Consider the following 22,873-nt stretch of genomic DNA (forward strand, 5'->3'; position numbering starts at 1 on the left):
ATGAAACCGTAATACCAACTCCCATGTTATTTTGGGCTCTGTTTTTTTTTTCCACAGCCCACTGAATCTCCTGGGTTATTTCGTTGAATCTCTTTTTTCCTCTTCTCTCTTCTTCCTGAACACATCCGGAGAAGTGCTAATGACTAGTGTTTCATTCCGGCTTCGCTCTGTGCCGCTCTGTGCTTTTCAAAAGTGACTCACCTAGACGATGTCCTAAAACGTTGTTCCGAAGAATTTAAAAAAAGAAAGGAAAAGGGAAAAAAAATACTGCTTGGTGCCTCAAATCAACAGAAGGTGTGGGGTAGAGGGGTGCATTAAAAACAGGGCCCGTGTTATTGTTAACATGCCACCCTTTTATCCAGTTTTTTCTTTGGAGCTGCAGTTTACTAAAGTGCCACAGTGTAGGTGCAAGTGACTCATGACTGCTTCGTTTATTGCAAAGTCGGTCTGTGTAATGATCATTTGTTTCCTGGCCGGTCTCTCACCTATGCCATCATTCCCCAACTTAGCCATAGCCAATCACGGTTAGTATAGAAAGCACGTCGTCTGTGCAAAGGGTCTACATCAAGCCCATTTGGATATTTTTTTTGTTTGTTTTTGCATTTTTTTCTGCACTGAAAGACTGAACAAAGTCTTCAGAGAATATGGGATTGGACACAAGCTATAGAGGTATTAAACTAAAATTGGCAGTGGTGTATGCACAAACACAGAAAGAGAGAGAGCATTATGATTTTTGTCTACTGACAGTCAATTCTGTTGATGATGATTCAGGAGATTTAATAGCTAAAAGGCAACTGGACATAAAGTATGTGATTTACTGAGATTTATCTGTTCTCGCTTTCTGTTTTTGTAGCATCCCACGCCCTTGCGTTATACTAAATCTCCACTGTGGCACTAGTAGATGAATAATAGAGGAGCAGAGTTAGGCATGGAATGAAAAATGAGCATCTGTCTGCCTCTGTATAGGCACATGGCTATGATTGTGAATGTGTTTTTAAAAAGGTTAGACAAAACAGGTTGTTCCGAAGTAAGGTGAATGAGACGCTGAGAGGACAAGCATATGAAGCCAGAGAAGTCATTTGTGAGACAGCAGTCTAAAGAAAGGAAAGACACACTTTTCATCGGCTCTCAGGATTGTTCCGACTATAGTGGTGCACTTTCCATCTATAATGCATCATCCCTTGCTGGTGGCAGGGGCAACACAATCTCATGGGCTCGTTAGGGAATGCAACCAATGGTGTTAGCTCTGAAGGCAGCTGAGTTATTTGTAGTCTTTATGTGAGAACAGTGGTTGCTTATCTTTTCATGTTGTCACAAGTTCTTATGTGCATCAGCTGCTGAAAATTGAACGGCGAGGGTTTTTTTCCTGCTTGATTGTTTTACTTTAATGCTAACAAGCAGACTGATCCAGCATGTTGTTTGAGATGCTTTGAAAATGTTTAAATCCAAGATGTACGCACAATGTAGATAAGTAAACTCATCAGATGTTTTATCAGGTAAACCTTGCTAGCACTGCGTTAATCCCCCTTTTACCATTTAGAACTGGCTTATCTCTTTGCGGCATGAATTGAACAAGGTGCTCTGAACAGTTCCAAATAGGTCCACATGGTTAGGATTTCTTTATATTTGAATACCTGTACCTCTGAGACATGATTTCAACTACCAGCAAATGGAGCAACCATCCAAAATTTAAGCGCAACTTCATATGGTGCAATATAAGTTATAGATTTCTCCAGAGTAGGAGTGGTTAAATTTATGGAAGTAAAGGTGATTAAATTAAAATATTGACTGTTAGAATGAGACTATATGAATGGGATTTTGCCCCTGCTGTCTAAAATTACAAAACAATTTGTTAGCTTACACGAATGAATAAAATGTGCTGTCTAGCGTGTGCTAGCAACCAAACCCATCTCCGCGCCAGTTAAATCGCACCCCTTTTAACATCCCACTCACTTTAATCCTGTACAGACCAGAAATTCTTTGTACTGTTTACACCAGTGCTGTTGTGCAGATAACAGATGGTGTCGTTTTTTTTTTCTGGAGAGAGGGTGGTCATTAATCACAACTGCAGCAGCTCACCTGTCAGAAAAAATGTAAACAGGTTGCTTCCAACATGTTCCTGTTTTTGCATTGATCTGTCATCTCATTATCCCTTCTTATCTGATTCTCATCCGTTTATCATCTTTAAACACACAAGTGAGTAACAGCTAGATAATAAATTGGCAAAATTTCCCCCTTGTAATAACACTCAACAGTAGAACGAAAGAGCAAGAAAGGAAAGCTAAAGGGAGGGAGGCATTGTTTAGATGTAGGAGACTTTTGAATGAAGTGGAGAGGTGATAAGTGGAGAACTTTGTCTCTGTCAGCAAAACAAGCTCTAATTTGCTTATTTGTAGCTGTCACTTGTTTTTGTGTGCCCAGCGATTTTGACAAATTGGCAGGGAGAGCCTGCAGTCGGCAACGCTCTAAGTGGCTTACAGCTGTGAGTCACCCTTTTTTCTAAGTTGACGCTAAGAGAACCTGGACAGATTTAGTATTTAGTATTTATTTATTTATTGTCATTGTCAAGAACAATGAAATTGCGTTTGGGGCTTCCATACAACCCAAAAAAAAGAAGAAAATAATAAATACCCCTTAAAACCCAAGTGTACATATTTAACCCAGTGTGACTCCAATGCAATAAGACAATCCTTAGCAATAATGTTCGTAGAAATTCAGACAAAGACCTGAGAAACATGACAAAATACAACAATGCAACCCATTCAATATTATTGTACTGTGAGATATGATATCAGATATGATAGTTATCTATTTAAGAAAGAGGGGGGGGGGCAGGAGGGGGAAGAGAATAAAGATATGATGCACCAATGCAGACCAGTTCATTGCTATTAAGAAGTTGGATATGGTTATTGTCCGTGAGAGGGGGGCAGAGAGTTCAGGAGCCTCACAGCCTGTGGATACAGGCTGTTGGCCAGTCTGGATGTTCTGGCCTGTATAGACCTGTACCTTCTCCCTGAGGGCAGCAGATGGAAAAGGTGGCGCGCAGGGTGATGTTGGTCCCGCAGGATACTGTGCACCCTCCTCAGACAGCGAGTGGGGAAGATATTACTGATCTCTGGCAGACTTGTTCCAATAATTCTGCCAGCTTCTTTCACCACCCGCTGGAGTGCTTGCTGATCGGCCTTGGTGCAGCTGGGGAACCACACTAGAAATCCATACGTCAGAACGCTGCTGATGGCACAGTTGTAGAAGTTCAACATCAGAGATCTGGGAATGTGTGCGCTCCGCAGTCTCCTCAGGTAGTAGAGGCGCTGTTGGGCCTTCCGTACAACTGAGGTGATATGGTTGCCCCAGGACAGGTCCTCGGTCACAGTTACCCCCAAGAATTTAAAACTGCTCACCCTCTCCACCGCCTCACTGCCAATGAAGAGAGGCAGATGCCACTCATTTCGCGAATGCTTCAGTATGCTTCACACTCACATACTCACTGCATGAGTTTGTGAGTGTGCTAAGCAGCTCCTTTAGTCAGAGACTGAAACACCCTCGCTGCAGGAAGGAGCGCTTTCACAGATCATTCATCCCAACAGCAGTTAGACTCTATTACTCCTCAATCACGATGTCATGACTCACTGGACACTGTGAACATCCACGGTCACCACTTCATGCATAATGGACCTTCTATGTGTATGGACATGCGCAGGTATATATGTATGTATATGTATACAAATGTATATTTAGTGTGCACATGTGTGTGTGTGTACATGTCTATACAGGGAGTGCAGAATTATTAGGCAAATGAGTATTTTGTCCACATCATCCTCTTCATGCATGTTGTCCTACTCCAAGCTGTATAGGCTCGAAAGCCTACTACCAATTAAGCATATTAGGTGATGTGCATCTCTGTAATGAGAAGGGGTGTGGTCTAATTACATCAACACCCTATATCAGGTGTGCATAATTATTAGGCAACGTCCTTTCCTTTGGCAAAATCAAATCAAATCAAATCACTTTTATTGTCACATCACATGTGCAGGCACACTGGCACAGCACATGCGAGTGAAATTCTTGTGTGCGAGCCCCACAAGCAACAGAGATGTGCAAACACAACAACACAAACGAGCAAAATACAAGAATGGCCAACCTGAAACTAATAAATATATGTACAATATATAATAGTGTATGCATTTCTGGATGTGTATACTAAATATTTTCCTACGTGTGTGTGTGTGTGTGTGTGTGTGTGTGTGTGTGTGTGTCCACATTTTTACAAATTAAATAGTAAAAAAATAATAATAATAATAATAATAATAAAATATATAAAATATACAGAGTTGAATATGTGCAAAACAAGTGGCATTTATATACAGTGTGGAGTGCATAATGTTGAAGTTCCAGTAGTGAAGCTGAGGTGTCTATGATGTGTTCAGCAGTCTGATGGCCTGATGGAAGAAGCTGTCTCTCAGTCTGTTGGTACGGGACCGGATGCTGCAGAACCTCCTTCCTGATGGAAGCAGTCTGAACAGTTTATGGCTGGGGTGACTGGAGTCCTTGATGATCCTCCCCGCTTTCCTCAGGCACCGCTTCCTGTAGATGTCTTGGAGGGAGGGAAGCTCACCTCCAATTATCCGCTCAGAGCACCGCACTACTCGCTGGAGAGCTTTGCAGTCCCCAAAATGGGTCAAAAGAAGGACTTGACAGGCTCAGAAAAGTCAAAAATAGTGAGATATCTTGCAGAGGGATGCAGCAGTCTCAAAATTGCAAAGCTTCTGAAGCGTGATCATCGAACAATCAAGCGTTTCATTCAAAATAGTCAACAGGGTCGCAAGAAGCGTGTGGACAAACCAAGGCGCAAAATAACTGCCCATGAACTGAGAAAAGTCAAGCGTGCAGCTGCCAAGATGCCACTTGCCACCAGTTTGGCCATATTTCAGAGCTGCAACATCACTGGAGTGCCCAAAAGCACAAGGTGTGCAATACTCAGAGACATGGCCAAGGTAAGAAAGGCTGAAAGACGACCACCACTGAACAAGACACACAAGCTGAAACGTCAAGACTGGGCCAAGAAATATCTCAAGACTGGTTTTTCTAAGGTTTTATGGACTGATGAAATGAGAGTGAGTCTTGATGGGCCAGATGGATGGGCCCGTGGCTGGATTGGTAAAGGACAGAGAGCTCCAGTCCGACTCAGACGCCAGCGAGGTGGAGTACTGGTTTGGGCTGGTATCATCAAAGATGAGCTTGTGGGGCCTTTTCGGGTTGAGGATGGAGTCAAGCTCAACTCCCAGTCCTACTGCCAGTTTCTGGAAGACACCTTCTTCAAGCAGTGGTACAGGAAGAAGTCTGCATCCTTCAAGAAAAACATGATTTCCATGCAGGACAATGCTCCATCACACGCGTCCAAGTACTCCACAGCGTGGCTGGCAAGAAAGGGTATAAAAGAAGAAAAACTAATGACATGGCCACCTTGTTCACCTGATCTGAACCCCATTGAGAACCTGTGGTCCATCATCAAATGTGAGATTTACAAGGAGGGAAAACAGTACACCTCTCTGAACAGTGTCTGGGAGGCTGTGGTTGCTGCTGCACGCAATGTTGATGGTGAACAGATCAAAACACTGACAGGATCCATGGATGGCAGGCTTTTGAGTGTCCTTGCAAAGAAAGGTGGCTATATTGGTCGCTGATTTGTTTTTGTTTTGTTTTTGAATGTCAGAAATGTATATTTGTGAATGTGGAGATGTTATATTGGTTTCACTGGTAAAAATAAATAATTGAAATGGGTATATATTTGTTTTTTGTTAAGTTGCCTAATAATTATGCACAGTAATAGTCACCTGCACACACAGATATCCCCCTAAAATAGCTAAAACTAAAAACAAACTAAAAACTACTTCCAAAAACATTCAGCTTTGATATTAATGAGTTTTTTGGGTTCATTGAGAACATGGTTGTTGTTCAATAATAAAATTATTCCTCAAAAATACAACTTGCCTAATAATTCTGCACTCCCTGTACATAGGAATAGTAGTGGTACAATAGTTATGTTAAGCTATATAGTTTATGTCTTGCATAGTTCCACAACCATATCCATAATCACATACTGTGTGTGCTACCGTTGTATATAATGTATTATCTTACTTATTTTTTCATTGATTGTACTTATTTGTATTTTGATATCTGTACCTGAGCTGAGGTAACGCAAAAAAATCCCCGTCATGGATTCAATAAAGTCTTATCTTAATTTTTATTTTTGCTCTTACCTGCCCTGCCCTTTTTCAGTGATTGGCTTTACAGTCACTCTTATCTTTTGAACAGGTTTATTTCATATCTTGCATACAGTGCAAACGGCTGCCAGAGGTTGTTTTTCCAAGACTGCTCACGATGCATATTCCCATTTCCAGTTTAACAGGTTAAGATGGAATTGGCTATATGAAGAAACGCAGGCAGGAGTGGCAATGCTGCCCCCCCCCTTTTTTTTTTTCTCCACTTCTTTTTCCTTGATTAGTTGGGCTTAAAGTCAAAGTGTTGGTTGAAGATTTTACAGAGATTCTTTGAGTTGTATTTTTATAGTTAACTGATAACAGAAACTGGAATTTGAGATCTTGTTGTGTGAGCCGGGACTTTATCTCAAAGGAGAACTTGGCAAAGCTTAATTTAAACCTAAATGCACATGTCTTGTGTATGTACAGAGGAACCTTATTTCCATCTTGCTCCTTGCTTACTTTTCTTGTCCAGTCTAGTCATTTCTTTCCTTTCTTCTGTCATTCTTCTTGTTTTGTTTCTTCTTGATTCCCCTTCTCTCATTGGATCTTCCTTTCTGCTTTTTTTCTTCTTCTCCACTCTTCTGTCCTTACAACCATTATTTGTTTCCTTATCCTTTCTTTCCTTGTCTCCTCTACCCTAATTTTCTCTTCTGCTTTCCTCTCCGGGGAGGATTAGGACAGAGTCCTTTTCATCCTGCTGTAATCCTACACTGGCAACCCAACTCCAACAAGAGTAAACATACACACGCATACTGTACACTCAAACGCACACACAGATATTTCGCATTGAGAAATCTTTATGTTCTGGGAGCTTTGTCCAAACAAGACCATCCACATACAATCCAGTGTGACCACATGGTTCGCTGCTTGGTCATAAAGAGGGGGAACATTAGAGGGGAAAAGTGTTCTGCTTTGGATTTTCCTCTTCTCCAAAAGCTGTCGGAAGAAAGAGGGACATAAAGAATGAATGGGAGGGGAAAAAAGAGACATAACAGGCGGATCTACCTCCCAGCCTGTCTCTGTCATCCCCCCCTCTAGGTGGGGCCTTGCTGGGATTCTGTTTGCTGAGTCCCACTCTCCCCTACCCTCCACCCCCACTGAGAGCTACAATGGCAGATTGGCAACTCTAATACCGCCTCTCGTTTTATCTGCTTGAATTGAAACCCAGTTGGAGAAGGGTTATGGGAATTATTTTGGAGCTATGTGTGTGTGGGCACATATTTTTGGAGGAAAAAATCTAATCATACAGATAGAGGCTCAAGAAGTATCAGTCATGGGATCCAACACTGAAGTAACATAGCTAGATACAGAGCTGTTATTAGCCCCTTTTTTAACAAGTCTGTTTGTTTATTTTCCAAAGGATAGGGTGTTTCTGTGTGGGTGTGTGTGTGTGTCGTTTCTAACAGGAAGTTCTTTTGAGTCAAGCAAGATGTGCAGGAAGTATTTGGTTTGACTCAGCTGAAAACTGCACTGGTACTCAGTGCAGAGTGCTGCTAAAACCAGTGCTCCTGCAAATGTATTTTGTAGCATTTTTCTTTAAATGATTTGAGTTTGTATGGCTGTTACTTTGGCTACGTAGCAATAAAAAGGATGGGGAGAATTCCTAAAAGAAACTAAAGTTGCTAATCTCTGCCTTTAACTAGTTTAGCTATCTGCTTTTTTCCACTGTGCAGAAAATAGAGGAACCTGGTCACGTACAAAATGTGGGAGCGTGATAGACAAGCCACACTCCAACTCATTACATAACATGTGTCCATGCTCCCACTGCAGAGAGCAGACAGAGTGAACTTGCAGTGTCAAAATAGGACAGGGTATAAAGGAGGGTATTTAAGGACAACAGAGAAACTGATGTGAACCTCAGCTCTCTAATGCCAGCTATAAAAATGGATTGAGAAATTGTTGTAAATTAAAATACAAAAATGAGGGAATGTCTTTGGAGACACTGAGATATGTCACTATTATTATTATTGTTATTGTTATTATTATTGTTATTATTATTATTATTCATGGACATTTTTGCAACATTTAATTGTTCAGCATTTTGCTTGCAAAACTAATTATGTGAATCAGTTACTGATAAGGCCACTGTTGTTTGATAAATTATAATGTCTATAAATACATTTATGTTCAAAAAGCTGGTGTGTCTTAACGGTGTGTCCCTTTGTGGGACATTTAATGAATAAAAATGGGGTCGATGGATGTGAGATTATAAAAAAGAATGATGGAAGCAAAGGCAGGCTCAGTCATAAATGGAAAGTATGCAAGACTGAACTGCAGTGTTGAAAGTTGAGACAGGAGGTTTGTTATCAGTACACATACAACAAAGTTGCCAAAGTCTCAGTGACATAGCACAGCATATCAGTACTTCTTTGCTAATGTTCTCACCTGTCTCATATCTTCTGTGTTGACAGCTGATGGAAAGATGGAAAGCTCAGTCAAGATAAAGAGTAGCTCTGATGATTGGGGGGGGGGGCTGTGAGCGCAGATGAGCTTTTGTACACATGACCTTATCCTTATCATTCTGACTTCAGTCTCAGTCACTGCAGGATTCTCCTCAGCTGTGGTGCAAGGTCATGCTTGTCATTTTCCTGAGCCCACTACTACCCCATTCATAAGCTATATGCAATATAAATCCAGTGTATATCCCTGACCTCGTAGATGCCTCAAGGAAGGACTTCAGTTTACCAGAACGAAGCAGTCTGTGAGAGAGCAGCAGAACTGCTTTGTAAAGTTATACAGTCTTTTTAAGTGTTTACCACATCCATGGCCCCCCATATCCATAAGTCTCTACTGTGTTTTATTTCTTTTAATGTCACACTTGTTTCTTTCCTTTGTCTCATTGTATATCTACGTTTGCCTTTACTTCACGGTGTGCTCTGCTCTTTGTGTTAAGCATTATACACATAGCTGGGAACAGGATTGACTGTTAAAGAGAAGACCATAGACAGTTTAAAAGGGGTATCTTGCCACCAGGACATCACCTACTGGTTTGTGAAGTCCCACTTAAATCTGTGATTTCAGCTTTTTGGCCATAGCCATCTTGGAAACCAGATGTAGTGACTTAGGGATGAATGAGATTGTGAAACTGTGCACTCGCTGGCTAATGATTTATGGTTGACAAATCATTAGCTAGCAAGCCTTTCCTGGATTATTCTCCTTTGTGACTCTTAGACGGACCACAGTTGAACAAATGGATTTAATCTTCTGTTCAGTTTGACCTGAGACTAGCAGGTGAGACTCATCAGGAAAGTGTTTAATGAAGTTGCAGATTAAGAAAGCCGAATGTCACTTTCCATACACTTCTAAGCAACCACAAGTCTTTTTTGGAACTACATGAGTTTAAGGCACTTTTACGCTGGCTTCACTTTTCAGACCTGGAAACTATGTCCATTTATGGTTGGTACATTACTTGTAAGTTTCCCAGGATATGTTAATCCATCAAAAATGATGGTGGAGAAAAACAGCAGAGTAAAGAAAACCAACACCCGGTTCATGTACACAAGCTTTTCATGACATTCTGCCCATACCCACAACCGTTCAGCCGCTGACTTTGTGGTTTTTCCACTATTGGTGATTGTTGGATTTAATTGTCTTAAGTGTTTTTTGCTGAATTGTCCATTTTCCTGCACAGCACTCACATTAAAGAACTGCCTTCACACTTTACCAGATGTGCTAGCCTTGCGGTGCCAACGACCCTGGCTGGAAGAAACCAAGTGTGAGAGCGTTGTTTTGAAGAATTCTGAGTGTTTATTCAAAACTTAGTTATCAAAGTGGCTTTTTGGTCCAAATTGTGAAGCCTTGCATCAGGTTTTTCCTGTCTCATTTTGCTTTGAAAATCTTATGAAGGCAAACTCAAAAGACCTTATTATCATAAGAAAATATGACGGGATGGTAAGAATTACCCGTGTTTATTATCAGTGATTTTCTTTGCTCATTGGAATCGTCAAGATAAAATGTGTAATTTTTTTGTTTTTTTTCCTGAACAGATTCATCAGGCCAGGTGACCTCTTCGCCCTTGGGATCACCAACCTCCCACCGTGGAATGCACCCATCTCTACTCAGCCCAACGTCCATGGGGCCCTCAGGCCCTCTCCACTCTCCCATCAGTACGCTGAGCTCTCCAATGAATGGCCTGGCTTCACCCTTCTCTGTCATCAGCTCACCCATGGGCCCTCACTCCATGAACTCACCTGGCATGGGCTACGGTCCTAGCGTTAGCCCCCAGGTGAGGCCTGTTAAGAGACACTTTTAAAAGTTTACATTTTAAGGATGATTTTATAGAGATTAGTAAGCATACTGACAACAAGTTATCTGCTCACTTTCTGATAAACCAAAAGATATATTTCTTTGATACTCACAGCCATAGCTGTTGCTTGCACTTTCTAATACCTGAAATAGTTTAAACCTGGAACTCTCGTGGTTAGCCCAAAGGTTTCTCACCCCAACCGGTCGCAGCAGATGGCCGCCCCTCCCTGAGCCTGGTTCTGCCGGAGGTTTCTTCCTGTTAAAAGGGAGTTTTTCCTTGAATTTGGTCACAGAGAAGATGCTGGACTGAAGACCTCCTACTGATAGCTTTAATTGCTAGCAGAGTTCCATGAATGTCTGTAGTTTCTCATGTTTGTTTGCAAAAGCTTGCCAAATATTGGCCAAGCAGCAGTATTACTAAAAAAGTGCGAAAGAACGAGTTGTGAAGTTGTGCCAGCATGTTTCAAAACTTTTGGTTTGAAGGCAAATGGTCTTCGTTTCTGGTTTATGTCACACTTTTCAAAGTTTCAGTACAGCTTGGAGAGCTTGGACGGTGTTTGTAGACAGATCCATCACTTTCATTCAAATTATAGGCGAAAGCAATATGCAGGTCTTATCTTCCCAGCAACTTTTGATCAACCTTCAGCAACTTGCAAGTGGTCAGGGAGTGCTAAATTATCCCTCACAGTGAGCGGTTGCTAGGTGGTCACTGATCAGTCTGTAAGCCAGGTGCGACTGGGACCTTATTCACTACATCTTACACTGTCAGCAGGATTTTCACATCCAAAATGTCCAAAATGGTCAACAGGTGTGTGGTCTGCAAAATGTCAGTAGAACCACTGCAGGGACAGTGTGGTTTATTTTTGTATCAAAAGGAAAAAGTTTGGAGAACTTAGACTGCTGTCTATATGTTGTGTTTTAATAAAGAACTGACAGTTTTTTGCACTATAGATCTCTCATTATAGACCAAATTCTGATTTTCATTAGTTTTAATTACATTTTCATTTGAGGTTTGAGAGTCATGCACATCATGGGTTGCTTTTTTATTTTAGGCAAAGTACAATATTGCAAATTTACAACATTAATAGAATCAATTCCACCTGTTTCCTCATATAGATTTAAATATGATGTTACTCCAAAATGCATTAAGTTACTTTGTAATTTTATTATTGTGCGTTTTAACAAATGTTTTTTAAAGTTAGCTATTTTTGGAAGAAATGTGATGAAGGAAATTAAATATCCATTACCATATATCCAATATCCATAAAGTGGATTTCATATATTCTATAATTGTAATTCAAATTAAAAACAAAGAAATAAATGAGGAAAAAAGTGAGTTACTAGTAGCTGGTTGTTTTGTTGGGGCCAACAAGAGGCACTTACAAAAGGCAAAAATTTAAGTTAATGACCCTTCTACCTTTTACAACTCTTAATTCTTCTATATAGATATTGTTGACCAAAAGTTTTGCTACTGTCCATTTTTAACGAGGGGCAAAAGCAGATCTCTGTAAATGTGAGGTGTGCACTGTATTTATTACACAAGATCAAGAAAAAAAGCCTCGTAGCAAGAAGCTGTAGTGTGTTTAGGGCAAAATGAACACCCATTAATGCTACATTTTTCATACTGTAAGAAACCAGAAAGCCTTCATCCTAGGTTTCATGAGGTTTTCTCTGTGCTCCCTTTCAGATCGCAGAGAAGTGCAGCTGCCCTAAGCCAACCAGAAAAACCATTTACGTATATCGTGTCTTGCAAATTGCAGTCACATGTTTCAAAAGTGCAAATTACAGTCAAAACTTGCACACTCACACATATATGCACACATATCATTTTCGTAAGCCAGGCCCCAGCAGACAGAGACCCTGCTCTGACCCTGTGGCACAGTTAATCAAGTCCTATTCAACTGGGATTCCACACTAGTTTAGCTCTGTCACTCTTACTTCTATATCTGAGGCATATTTTTTCCCTGCCATATCTTACTCTCGTCTCTTTCTATTCATCCATCCTTTTTCTTTGGCTGTCCACTTTCCCAGTCTTGTTCTATCCTTGTCTATGTCACAACATCTCCATTTTCTCCCTTTGTCTCTGTCATTTTTGTTCCATCAATAAGCTTTGGTTTCTTTGCTATTAAATGCATACACGCAAACAATTGAGACATCAAAGCATACAGTGGCCCAGTTTCAGTTTGGTGCCATATCTAAAATTGAAATAGTTTCCCCCCAAAATGTGGTTGCTGCCCTTCTTTATGTTTGTTGATTTTTTATTTATTTTTTTTGGATGGGCTCTCCTCGCTATTGTTGAGCTTATCTGTGTCTTCTTAGTGAAAGTGTCCCACATGTAATGGAGTTTAGAGTGGATTAGGAGCACTTTGTGAAAGCAGCCAAAATCTTTCATTGCTAGAAAGCCCCTCGTCCTTCTCCCTACCCTCTCCTTCTTATTCCTGGGCACTTTATGATTCCAACACTTTCATCTGCACTGCCATTTCTGTCCTGGAGGGGTATTCTTTATTTGCAGGTGAAATTTTTAGTTAGCAAAACACTTTGGTGGGTTCAGCTGAACCTGCAATGTTTTTCACTGATTTACATTGTGATGATAGTGAGGCACACGTGTGGGGGTGGAGAGCTGATATTAGACTATGGTGGATTTTTAATTTGTCCAATAGTGGGACAGGAGACTTGAGAAAGCTGAATGACACTGAGGACCACACAACAACCAACTGAGCAGAGAAACAAAAACGGCTAGTTAGCAGTTAGCTCAATTATAAACCAATCAGATGCCTGAAAAATTAAAAGTAAATCATGAAATATACTGAAGCAACTGTCAGTGTACCAGGTTGTGGGGAAAAACTGCTCTGTCTCAATGAATCTTTTACACGTGCTTTAGTGTTTTGATATAACTTTTTAGGTGTACACATTAATCTTAAAAATATGTTTACATTATGGCATTCATGAAAAATATCCTGTGGTGTCAGCATACTGGGGTATTTTTGTACCGCCTCACAGCCAATCCCACCATTTTTAGTAGCTGTGTCAAGAACCAGTAACAACTGATTCAGTTAGTGCCAACTGTTTTAATACTGTACTTACAGTAATTATAGCTGGTTTAGTATTTACAGTGCTGTAGTGGTTCATTTGTTGAAACAGTTGATGTGAGGGCAAATGCGTCCAACAAACCGAAGGTTACCGTACTGGTGCGATTTAATTGTTTCTTTATTATTCAAAAAATAATGAAAATACATTTTTTGTAATGTTAAAATATCTTTAGATAACAAGAAAAAATATCATTTTGGCTGACTTTTTTGATTAGTCTGTCTAAGAGAAGCAGTATACACACAAGTATTATGCTTAACTTAAGGTGTATCTGCATACTATCATTATATTGCAAAGCTTTAAAAAAAAAATTCTCATTTCATTAATGCTAAAGAATAAAGAAAGGAAAAACAAAAATGTTATTGTTGACACCTGTGTTTTACATATTTCGAATGCCACCCAAACCCAAACTGTACAGGTGGTCTTGTAAACGGTTAACTATGAGTGATTCCATAACCGAGATTGTTGAGGCTTCTTGCTGCTGCTCAGCAAAGGTGGGGAACAGTGGTTTGATTTGAAAGTGCAGTGGCTTAGAGCATAAAGATGGTGGCACTGCCCTGTGGTCGTGAGGCGCGGCACATCTGATAAGACGTGATTTGAGTCAGACGGCATATGCCACTTAGACTTAACACTCGGCTGACTTGCTTTTGTCAGGAGCAGTTAACTGGAACGAGGTCACAGCTCAGCCTTTTTCACTACTTAACCGCCCAGACCAGTGTGAGACCCTGCCTAAGCTAACGGCTCACAATGCACAGGCGTGGACACACACCAAACTGCATATACTGTACTTTCTTTCTAATGATCATACATGCATATGTAGTATTATAAAATACAATAATCACAAGAATACCTTATTTGACCATCAGCTGCACTCAGCAGCATCTTCCAGTAGAAAGATTACATTTATAGATGGACATGCACGGTCAGGTGGTAATCGTGCTTACCTACTTTGCCCTAAAAGCTATATATTTTTCAATAAAAAACAGTGTATAAATGAAAAGCAGCAAGGTTTAACTATCCTCTACATCAAAGGTTTAATTGAAAACATGATGAAAGCTTGGGAGAAGATGAACAAAAGTCCTATTCATACAGGAGTCTCACATCCTCAGAAAAAAGCTAACCACATGTAAAGAGAGAGACAGTCCTTTATTATCAGCCAGTTCTTACATCTTGAACAACAGTACTTCCCCTTCAGCTCTGTCCCGAGCATCCAGACACAATGACATACTGCGGTTATGTTCTTTCTCTGTGAAGAGGACCATGCATTGTCAGCAAACATACTATACATAAAAGATATTGTGTGTTATTTGAAGCGCATACTTTGTCTTTTATTTCGTGGTTTTGCCAGGGTTGTCAACTCATATTTTCTGGAGTTCTATGAAGGGAGAGGTTGCAAGACATCTTTTGAGCTATATGCTCTGGGTGTGTTGGCAAACCGTAGTCGTGCTTCTTAGTATCAAACTCATCAGTGGTTATGTCTGTAGGCTTGAACTTACTGAGAAGACAGACCGTCCCCCGATCACAGACACCGCAACTACCCAAACACATGGAAGGGATTATAGTGGTTGGAACACAGTTCACACTTGCAGTGACAATGAGGAGAATTGTCTGGCTGTTGGGAAAAAGGGGTTCTTTATCATAGAACCATGGCTGGCTACCATTTTCCAGACGCAGTCTGTACCCCTCTGGGTTCTGTCCTCTCACTGAAACCTCGCAGCAAATCCTAAACCAACAACAGACCAGTGTCTCACAGTAAGGCTTTCAAAATACACATTAAGCTCGACTGTTTCTGGACTCAACAACACAAATGTGAAAAAGGTGTAAATGTTTTACAAGAAATGGAACACGCGTTTAATAAATTATAAATGAGCGGCGGCCGTGATGTCATGTGCCACTTTTCAGTACATCGTGTTTAGGCGTTTGTGTTGCTAGGAGCCTGAAACACAGCACATTCAAGTGAAAGAGAGAGAGAGGTGGACCTTAGCCCCTTTCTCTGTGGGAGTAATAAAGGTCCCTTCCACTGCTGTGGTCTTTGATGGACTTTGCATGACATCATGGCTCCATGGCTGTAGAAAAGAACTGTGTGTAAGGTCTTAGGGGAGCAATCAAGGCTCTCTAACGCCAATCAAAGCTTAGATGTGTTAAGGAAAACTTTGAAACCAATTTAGCGCTCACTTTTTCCCATAGCACTATAAAGGTAAAGATGCAGTGCAGTTCTGACGGAATTAAAGCAAATGATTAATACATTGTGTTGATGGGGAGAATGCAGATTTTATAGAAAATAGTTCGACAAAGAGTTACGTTAAAGCCCCTCTCCTTTGTTTGCTTTTTATTAGTGATCTTATTTTTGTTATTTTTTCCATAACTTTTTATTTTACAAGGCTTCAATAGCTGATGGATTGTGTGATAAAGCTTGGGCCTGTGTGTGTTCTGCTTGTGTTGTGCCACACAGGAGTTGGGCCATTTAGGAGGTAGGAGCTATAAGGGATTGAAATGCTAACGTTAGGCTTAAGTTTCACGGTGCAGCCTCATAGTGCAGGCTCTAGACATTGTTGTTTGAATGCCTTGAGGGCACACTTTTATTTTAAAGCTTGAAATAATCCCTTCAGGGCTTTAATTGCATCTGCTGGTGTGATATTACAGCAACTCAATGCAGCCTGTGGACAGACATGTACGCTGTGGTATGTCTGTGAAGTGTAATGACACTTTCTGTATGACTAATTCTACTTTTGTCACTGCCCAGGCGCCTGTAAAACTTGAAGTCATGCACAGATATTAGTCATTTTATATTTATAAACTCTTTACAGTCCTATAATAAATTATTTTCTTCAGCATTCATAACTAAAAATGAAAGATGTGTTACACAAAGAAGGCAAGGCTGACATTTTCTATGAAAAGAGTGTTGAAACAGATTAGTTTAATCTTGCAAATGTCAGATGTTCAGTATCAAACCTCATTCTGGCAGAATTGGTGTTGATCACCCAACATCTTGTTTAGGATTAGGGAGCTAATCAGTCGGAAACAGTCATCAATAAAGTACTTGTTTACTTGTTGTCGGCCATGGAAAGTAAAAGGGAATCCAGTTGCCTGACACTAATACTATTACCCAAGTAAAAGACTCATCATTTAAAAGCAGTTGGATTTGTCATCACATTATCCGCCAAATGGTGGAAAATGGAAATGTAACTAAATGACTTGCAAAACACTGCTAAATTCATTGGTGGTTTTACACTGAAATGGTCTTTAAATTGCTGCCAGATTATGTGTTATTTGATAAAAGACATATAATTTTGTTCATTTTTATGGTGCACGGTAGGAAACACCTAAAAAGCTACACTGATAACGTAATCACTAGAGCATTAATCTCTGGACTGGTGCCTGTCTTGAAAGCAAAAATATGTCTTTATCCATCTCGAAGTGAAATGTAAGATAGTGACCCATCTTTACAACAAAGAGGACATGCCAGTGTACAGTTTTTGAAATAGTTTCTCACAAAGAGTGTGATATGGGAATACTGAATGGCAGACAACTCAAGTGCAAGTGCAGCACATTATTCATACATTTTCTGTAGACATGCATCAGTTGCAATTTTCTTGCCAGATTTTGATAATAAATCTGATAATTTGATAATTCAATAATTTTGAAGTCTGGCCTGCTGACTAGATTAGGAAAAAAAATCCAAAATACATTCAAACTTGTGCCCCCATTTCCTGTTTTTTTTTTATTTGATGTCACAACAGTCATTTTAATATTGCAACAAAGAGAACAGCTCAAATAAATCATTAAAAGACTTTGTAGTCACCTACGTTTATTTTCAGTGCTATCAAAATGAGGAAATAGGAAATGATATATTGTTAGATAATTGGCTGTTGGCATTCGCAGTTTACATAATTCAATTTGTGTTTAATTTTTTGTCTTTTGCACGACATATTTCCATCTAGCACAGATATTGCAGTTGTTGTGACATATTTTCCTATATTTAGTTACATTTCTGGACAAGTGCATGTCAAGCTATGACGGATTAGCACAGAATCTTTATCTAAGATTAATCAGCCCATCGCAGCCTGTCAAATACATATGATTGTAGTTGCTGGGTGATCATTTAGTGCATCTCTAATTTTCAATAGTCAGACAGTATTACAGCATGTAGCTCATTTTATCAGTTAGAAATACATGTTTATTCAAAGGTTGCAAAAACTGAGGTTTTTTTTGTTTTTGTTTTCTTTGTTGTTGTTTTTTTCCCTTGGAATAAGACAATTTTATCATTGGCCATTATAAATGTATATATGCAGAGTATTTGCATTCTAGGTCACACACTAATCAAAAAATAATAATTCAAGTTTTATGCTGCATATATCTTCTGAATTTCATGCAAACTCAATCAAATTGATTATTAATTAAAATAATTATTGAAACTAAATTCTGGTGGCTCTGATTAAAACATCGTTGGGTGGCACCAACAATTTCTCTATGCAGGAAACACCCTGGCTTTTGCTGTATGCTCATCAACACCCACGCAAAGCCAGAACGACACACTTACACATGTACATGGAGACCAAGTGATAATGCACGCTTGTGCTTGCATGTAACTCCAGAAATTCATATATCCACTAGAGATGGCACGATACCACTTTTTTATGTCCGATACCGATACCGATATCATAAATTTGGATATCTGCCGATACCGATATGAATCCGATATAGTGTTTTTTAATCAACAAAACTGTTTTTTAAATATCTTGCTGCATTTTGTATAAGTTCATACTCAAGTTTAAAACAACAACTACACTAAAGCTATTCTGTTATACCTGTATGCAAAAAAAAATATTTCATAGTTCAGCAATACTGATCAATCTAATAAACTTAAACCTATACCATCCTCCCTATTCTGGTATTTTAAAGAGTACTTAGCATATATATTAAGCAACCTAACTAATAGAGTTCCAACTCCCAGCAACAATAAAAATAAATAAATAAAAAATAGGGAACCACCCCTCACGCTCCACCTCATGATGCTTAATCGACGTAATCAACCTTAATTTGATGCAGTGTGGAAAAAAATGCACAGAAATCAATTATTTTTCAAGAAATATTAAATAGATTCAACATCTTTCTTCAACAAAATTGCAGACTGCACAGATGGTACCTTCCCAAAGGAAAAAGTACTATAGCTTACTAGGGTATATACACTCAACAAAAATATAAACGCAACACCTTTGTTACTGCTCCCATTCCCCATGGGATGGACGTAGAGACCTAAAATTCAGTCCAGATACACAATATAACCATCCCTCCCAAACAGTGGTCACAAATCAGTCCAAATGTGTGGTAGTGGGCACATCTGCCATATTGAGATAATCCATCCCACCTCACAGGTGTGCCACATCAGGATGCTGATCTGACATCATGAGTAGTGCACAGGTGTACCTCAGACTGCCCACAACAAAAGGCCACCCTGGAATGTGCAGTTTTGTCTCACAGCAAAATGCCACAGATGCCACAAGCAATGAGGGAGCGTGCAATTGGCATGCTGACAGCAGGAATGTCAACCAGATCTGTCGCCCGTGCATTGAATGTTCATTTCTCAACCATAAGCCGTCTCCACAGGCGTTTCAGAGAATATGGCAGCACATCCAACCGGCCTCACAACCGCAGACCTCGTGTAACCACACCAGCCCAGGACCTCCACATCCAGCAGGTTCACCTCCAAGATCGTCTGAGACCAGCCACCCAGACAGCTGCTGGAACAATTGGTTTGCACAACCAAACAATTTCTGCACAAACTGTCAGAAACCGTCTCAGGGACGCTCAACTGCATGCCCGTCGTCCTCATCGGGGTCTTGACCTGACTCCAGCTCGTCGCCGTAACAGACTTGTGTGGGCAAATGCTCACATTCGATGGCGTCTGGCACGTTGGAGAGGTGTGCGCTTCACGGATGAATCATGGTTCACATTGTTCAGGGCAGATGGCAGCTGAGAATGTCCCAGTTCTTGCATGGCCAGCATACTCACCGGACATGTCACCCATTGAGCATGTTCGGGATGTGCTTGACCGTCGTATACGACAGCGTGTACCAGTTCTCACGAATATCCAACAACCTCGCACAGCCATTGAAGTGGAGTGGACCAACATTCCACAGGCCACAATTGACAATCTGATAGACTCCATGCGACGATGTGTTGCACTGCATGAGGCAAATGGTGGTCACACCAGATACTGACCGGTTCTGGGTCCCCAGACCCCCAATAGCGCAAAAAACTGCACATTCCAGAGTGGCCTTTTGTTGTGGGCAGTCTGAGGTACACCTGTGCACTACTCATGATGTCAGATCAGCATCCTGATGTGGCACACCTGTGAGGTGGGATGGATTATCTCAATATGGCAGATGTGCCCACTACCACACATTTGGACTGATTTGTGACCACTGTTTGGGAGGGATGGTTATATTGTGTATCTGGACTGAATTTTAGGTCTCTACGTCCATCCCATGGGGAATGGGAGCAGTAACAAAGGTGTTGCGTTTATATTTTTGTTGAGTGTATATTAGACTTAATAGTTTACTATATACAGTAATTGACTTCTATTCATTTTACATCAAATTAAAACTTTGGGTGTCAGATAATTATTTATTAAAAGCTAGACATTTTAAATGAGAATAAGAAAGAAAAGTATGTCTTTGTGCCCCCTTTTCCCTGTTCATGCCCTATCGGCCCCCCTGGCTAAACTTTGCTAGATCCGCCCCTGCACAGTTGCCAGCGTCAGCTACGTAGAAAAAGATCCTGGAGTAGAAAGTAATATTAAATACATTCTAACAATAGCTGATCAAGCTTAAACGTGCTGCTGTTGTTCAGCCGCTGGTTTCCTCTTTCTGGTGCAAAGTGGGCCAAAAACAAACAAGAGAGAGGGACTCGCGACAGAAAAGCCGATCAGCTGATCGTTAAGCAGTTTCATGATTGAAGTAGCAGCAAGAAGAGGCAGTCTTTGTTAAGCTTAACGCAGGAATGCTTTACAAACATTCAGAGATGGACTTACACACTTGCTTTACTTCTCTCGGGATAACTTTATCGGAGATGAAATGCCGGGTTGCTAGCGAAGCTCCAAATGCTATCCAGACCACCGACAGGTCCCGCATGCCACAGCCGCTCTATCACGTGATGCATACTGCTCCAACGTGCTAACGTTCTGAGGTGAGTTACGGCGTGTTGCAAGTTTTGTGAGGTGCTTTCGTGATATTTAATGGATCGGATTACATTTTTTATTTTTCTCCGATATCCGATCCAGTAATTTAGGTCAGTATCGGACCGATACCGATACGTAATATCGGATAGGTCCATCTCTAATATCCACATAGACACATAGATCCACTCATGCCGTGAACCCACCCCAGTATGTGCAAAAACTCCAATAGATTCCAAAAACACTTAGACAAAATCCATGCCCAGCAGTGCCATTCTGAGGTGAGACAACAGCTGCAAGTTACTGTGTGTATTCCAGCTTCACTGCTGCAAGGCTCACTGCTTCCACAGCACTGATAGGCTTAATATCCTCTTTTTTTCACTGCAACAAAAGTTTCTGTCAAAACACGCACACACACACACACATAAGCTGGCAGTGCTTGCGATGATTCATTTTATCTGCTATGGCACAGCATGGTGCGAGTGTTAGAAACCTCCAAGCTGTCTGGAATAATGTCTGCTTCTGCTAAATTCTACTGGGAGAGAGTAGGGAGAGCGTTTTAATAGAGCTTAGTGACAATAATCACGGAGCTATTTTACAAAAAGACATACTTAGGAAGGATTTATATTTTGTAACCAAAGGCTTTATTTAATGGTTGATAAATAATGTATGTATTCACTTAATAAGCTATTAAAATACATAAATTATGGCCACGTTGTGATCCCATGTGTAAGTGAGGGATCCTTTTTTTATTTTTCATTGATTCCTTTCGTTCACTGAGACTTTTGAGGGAGACTTAATTATTCACTGTTATGCTAAAAGCCTCCATAAATACAAGTTTCCACATGCAATCAACAAGGCTTCAGCTAAGTAAGCAGTTCAAAAAATAGTCACATTATTGTTTCCTGTTATAACGTTTTGTTCTTTTTGAAATAGGCCAATGCAGTGACTATGTAGGGGTGAATATAATGGTAACACGGTGCTTTTTAATTACTGTGTATTTAGAAAGCTTAATGTAAGTACAATGTAAGTACACATTATGTACTGCAGTCTGTAGAAGCATAAAGTATACAGACATTTTTCCATTACATAGGCCAAAAAATGTCTTTTTGACAGTAATTCTGAGAGTGCTGGATGTAATCATGATGGTCATACAGTGTATACTGTAATAGCTAGAATTTGCCTTTCCTTCCTGTTTCCTCATCCTGAGCATGACTCATGTAATTTGCTGTTACATGACAGGACCTATTCGCAGAGGATCCCAGAGTTCATCCACAAATGACTGCATGAGCTGTGCTGTGCATGTGTCCGTTGATTAGTTTTTGTTATGTGAGCTGTTTGCGTTCAAAAAAAGTGTCTTTAAGATCTCTCATAAGTTATCTAACTGTGGCTAAAGCCCACAGGCTACAGAAGAGGGGTCCATCACCACATCCTCCCTGTGTGAAACCTGATACCCCGTCTCTGTTGATGCATGTCAAGATAGCACTCACACACACAACACAGCGATGAGAGGAAAGTTCTCACTCATTCCACCCATGCTTTGCACGAGTCCCAAGATAAGTGTTCTTTTAGAAGGAAGTGATTGTCACAATGTGTCAGAGGTGAAAGGGGACTCGGGGTTATCATTAGGCTAGATCATTACCTGATCCCCTGTCCTCACCTCTCAGTCGACAGCTGGTTAGACTTCATCTCGTGTCAACAGCAGATTTGTATCAGGTCCACTCACACTTCCTTGCTTTTACATTCTAGCTGCAGATAGTTTCAGTTTCATGCCTTAAAGCAGAAATAAATTAAAGTTACAAAAATTAATAATTCTTAAGCAAAGCACAGTAGAGGGAGCGGAACAAGTGTCAGGAGTGTGATCGGAAACAGTGGGTTGTGAAGTAGAACATTCAGTTCGTGGTCATGTTGTGCCGCTCTTTAATGGAAAACCTTATGAAGAAATTCTATAAGGGCGTTTTTGAAAAGACCCAGTGAAGATAACTTTCTCTGTATTAACAAAGGTGCCCTTGAACAGCAAAGTAACTGAAGTTCCACATGAGGATTGTGCATTAAGGAGTGGTGCATGAGGATTTGATGTCTCCTTTTGAAGTATCTTTAC

The 22,873-nt window shown here is 40.4% G+C and overlaps 1 protein-coding gene across 12 annotated transcripts in view; it reads left to right on the plus strand.

Annotated features, from left to right (window-relative positions):
* rxraa (retinoid X receptor, alpha a) overlaps positions 1-22,873 on the plus strand; it is a 223,862-nt gene that overhangs the window by 165,914 nt on the left and 35,075 nt on the right. For 8 of the 12 annotated variants that reach the window (XM_082538863.1, XM_082538868.1, XM_082538870.1 and 5 more), the window contains one exon: positions 10,250-10,497. In XM_082538863.1, coding sequence (XP_082394989.1) covers positions 10,250-10,497 — 248 coding nt within the window. The remainder of the gene's footprint in view (positions 1-10,249; positions 10,498-22,873) is intronic. The other 4 variants (XM_082538869.1, XM_082538873.1, XM_082538864.1 and 1 more) reach the window with 1 other exon arrangement.

The sequence above is a fragment of the Aulonocara stuartgranti genome, assembly GCF_965226115.1.
Source record: "Aulonocara stuartgranti genome assembly, chromosome: 7".
In the NCBI taxonomy this organism is placed as follows: Eukaryota; Metazoa; Chordata; class Actinopteri; order Cichliformes; family Cichlidae; genus Aulonocara; species Aulonocara stuartgranti.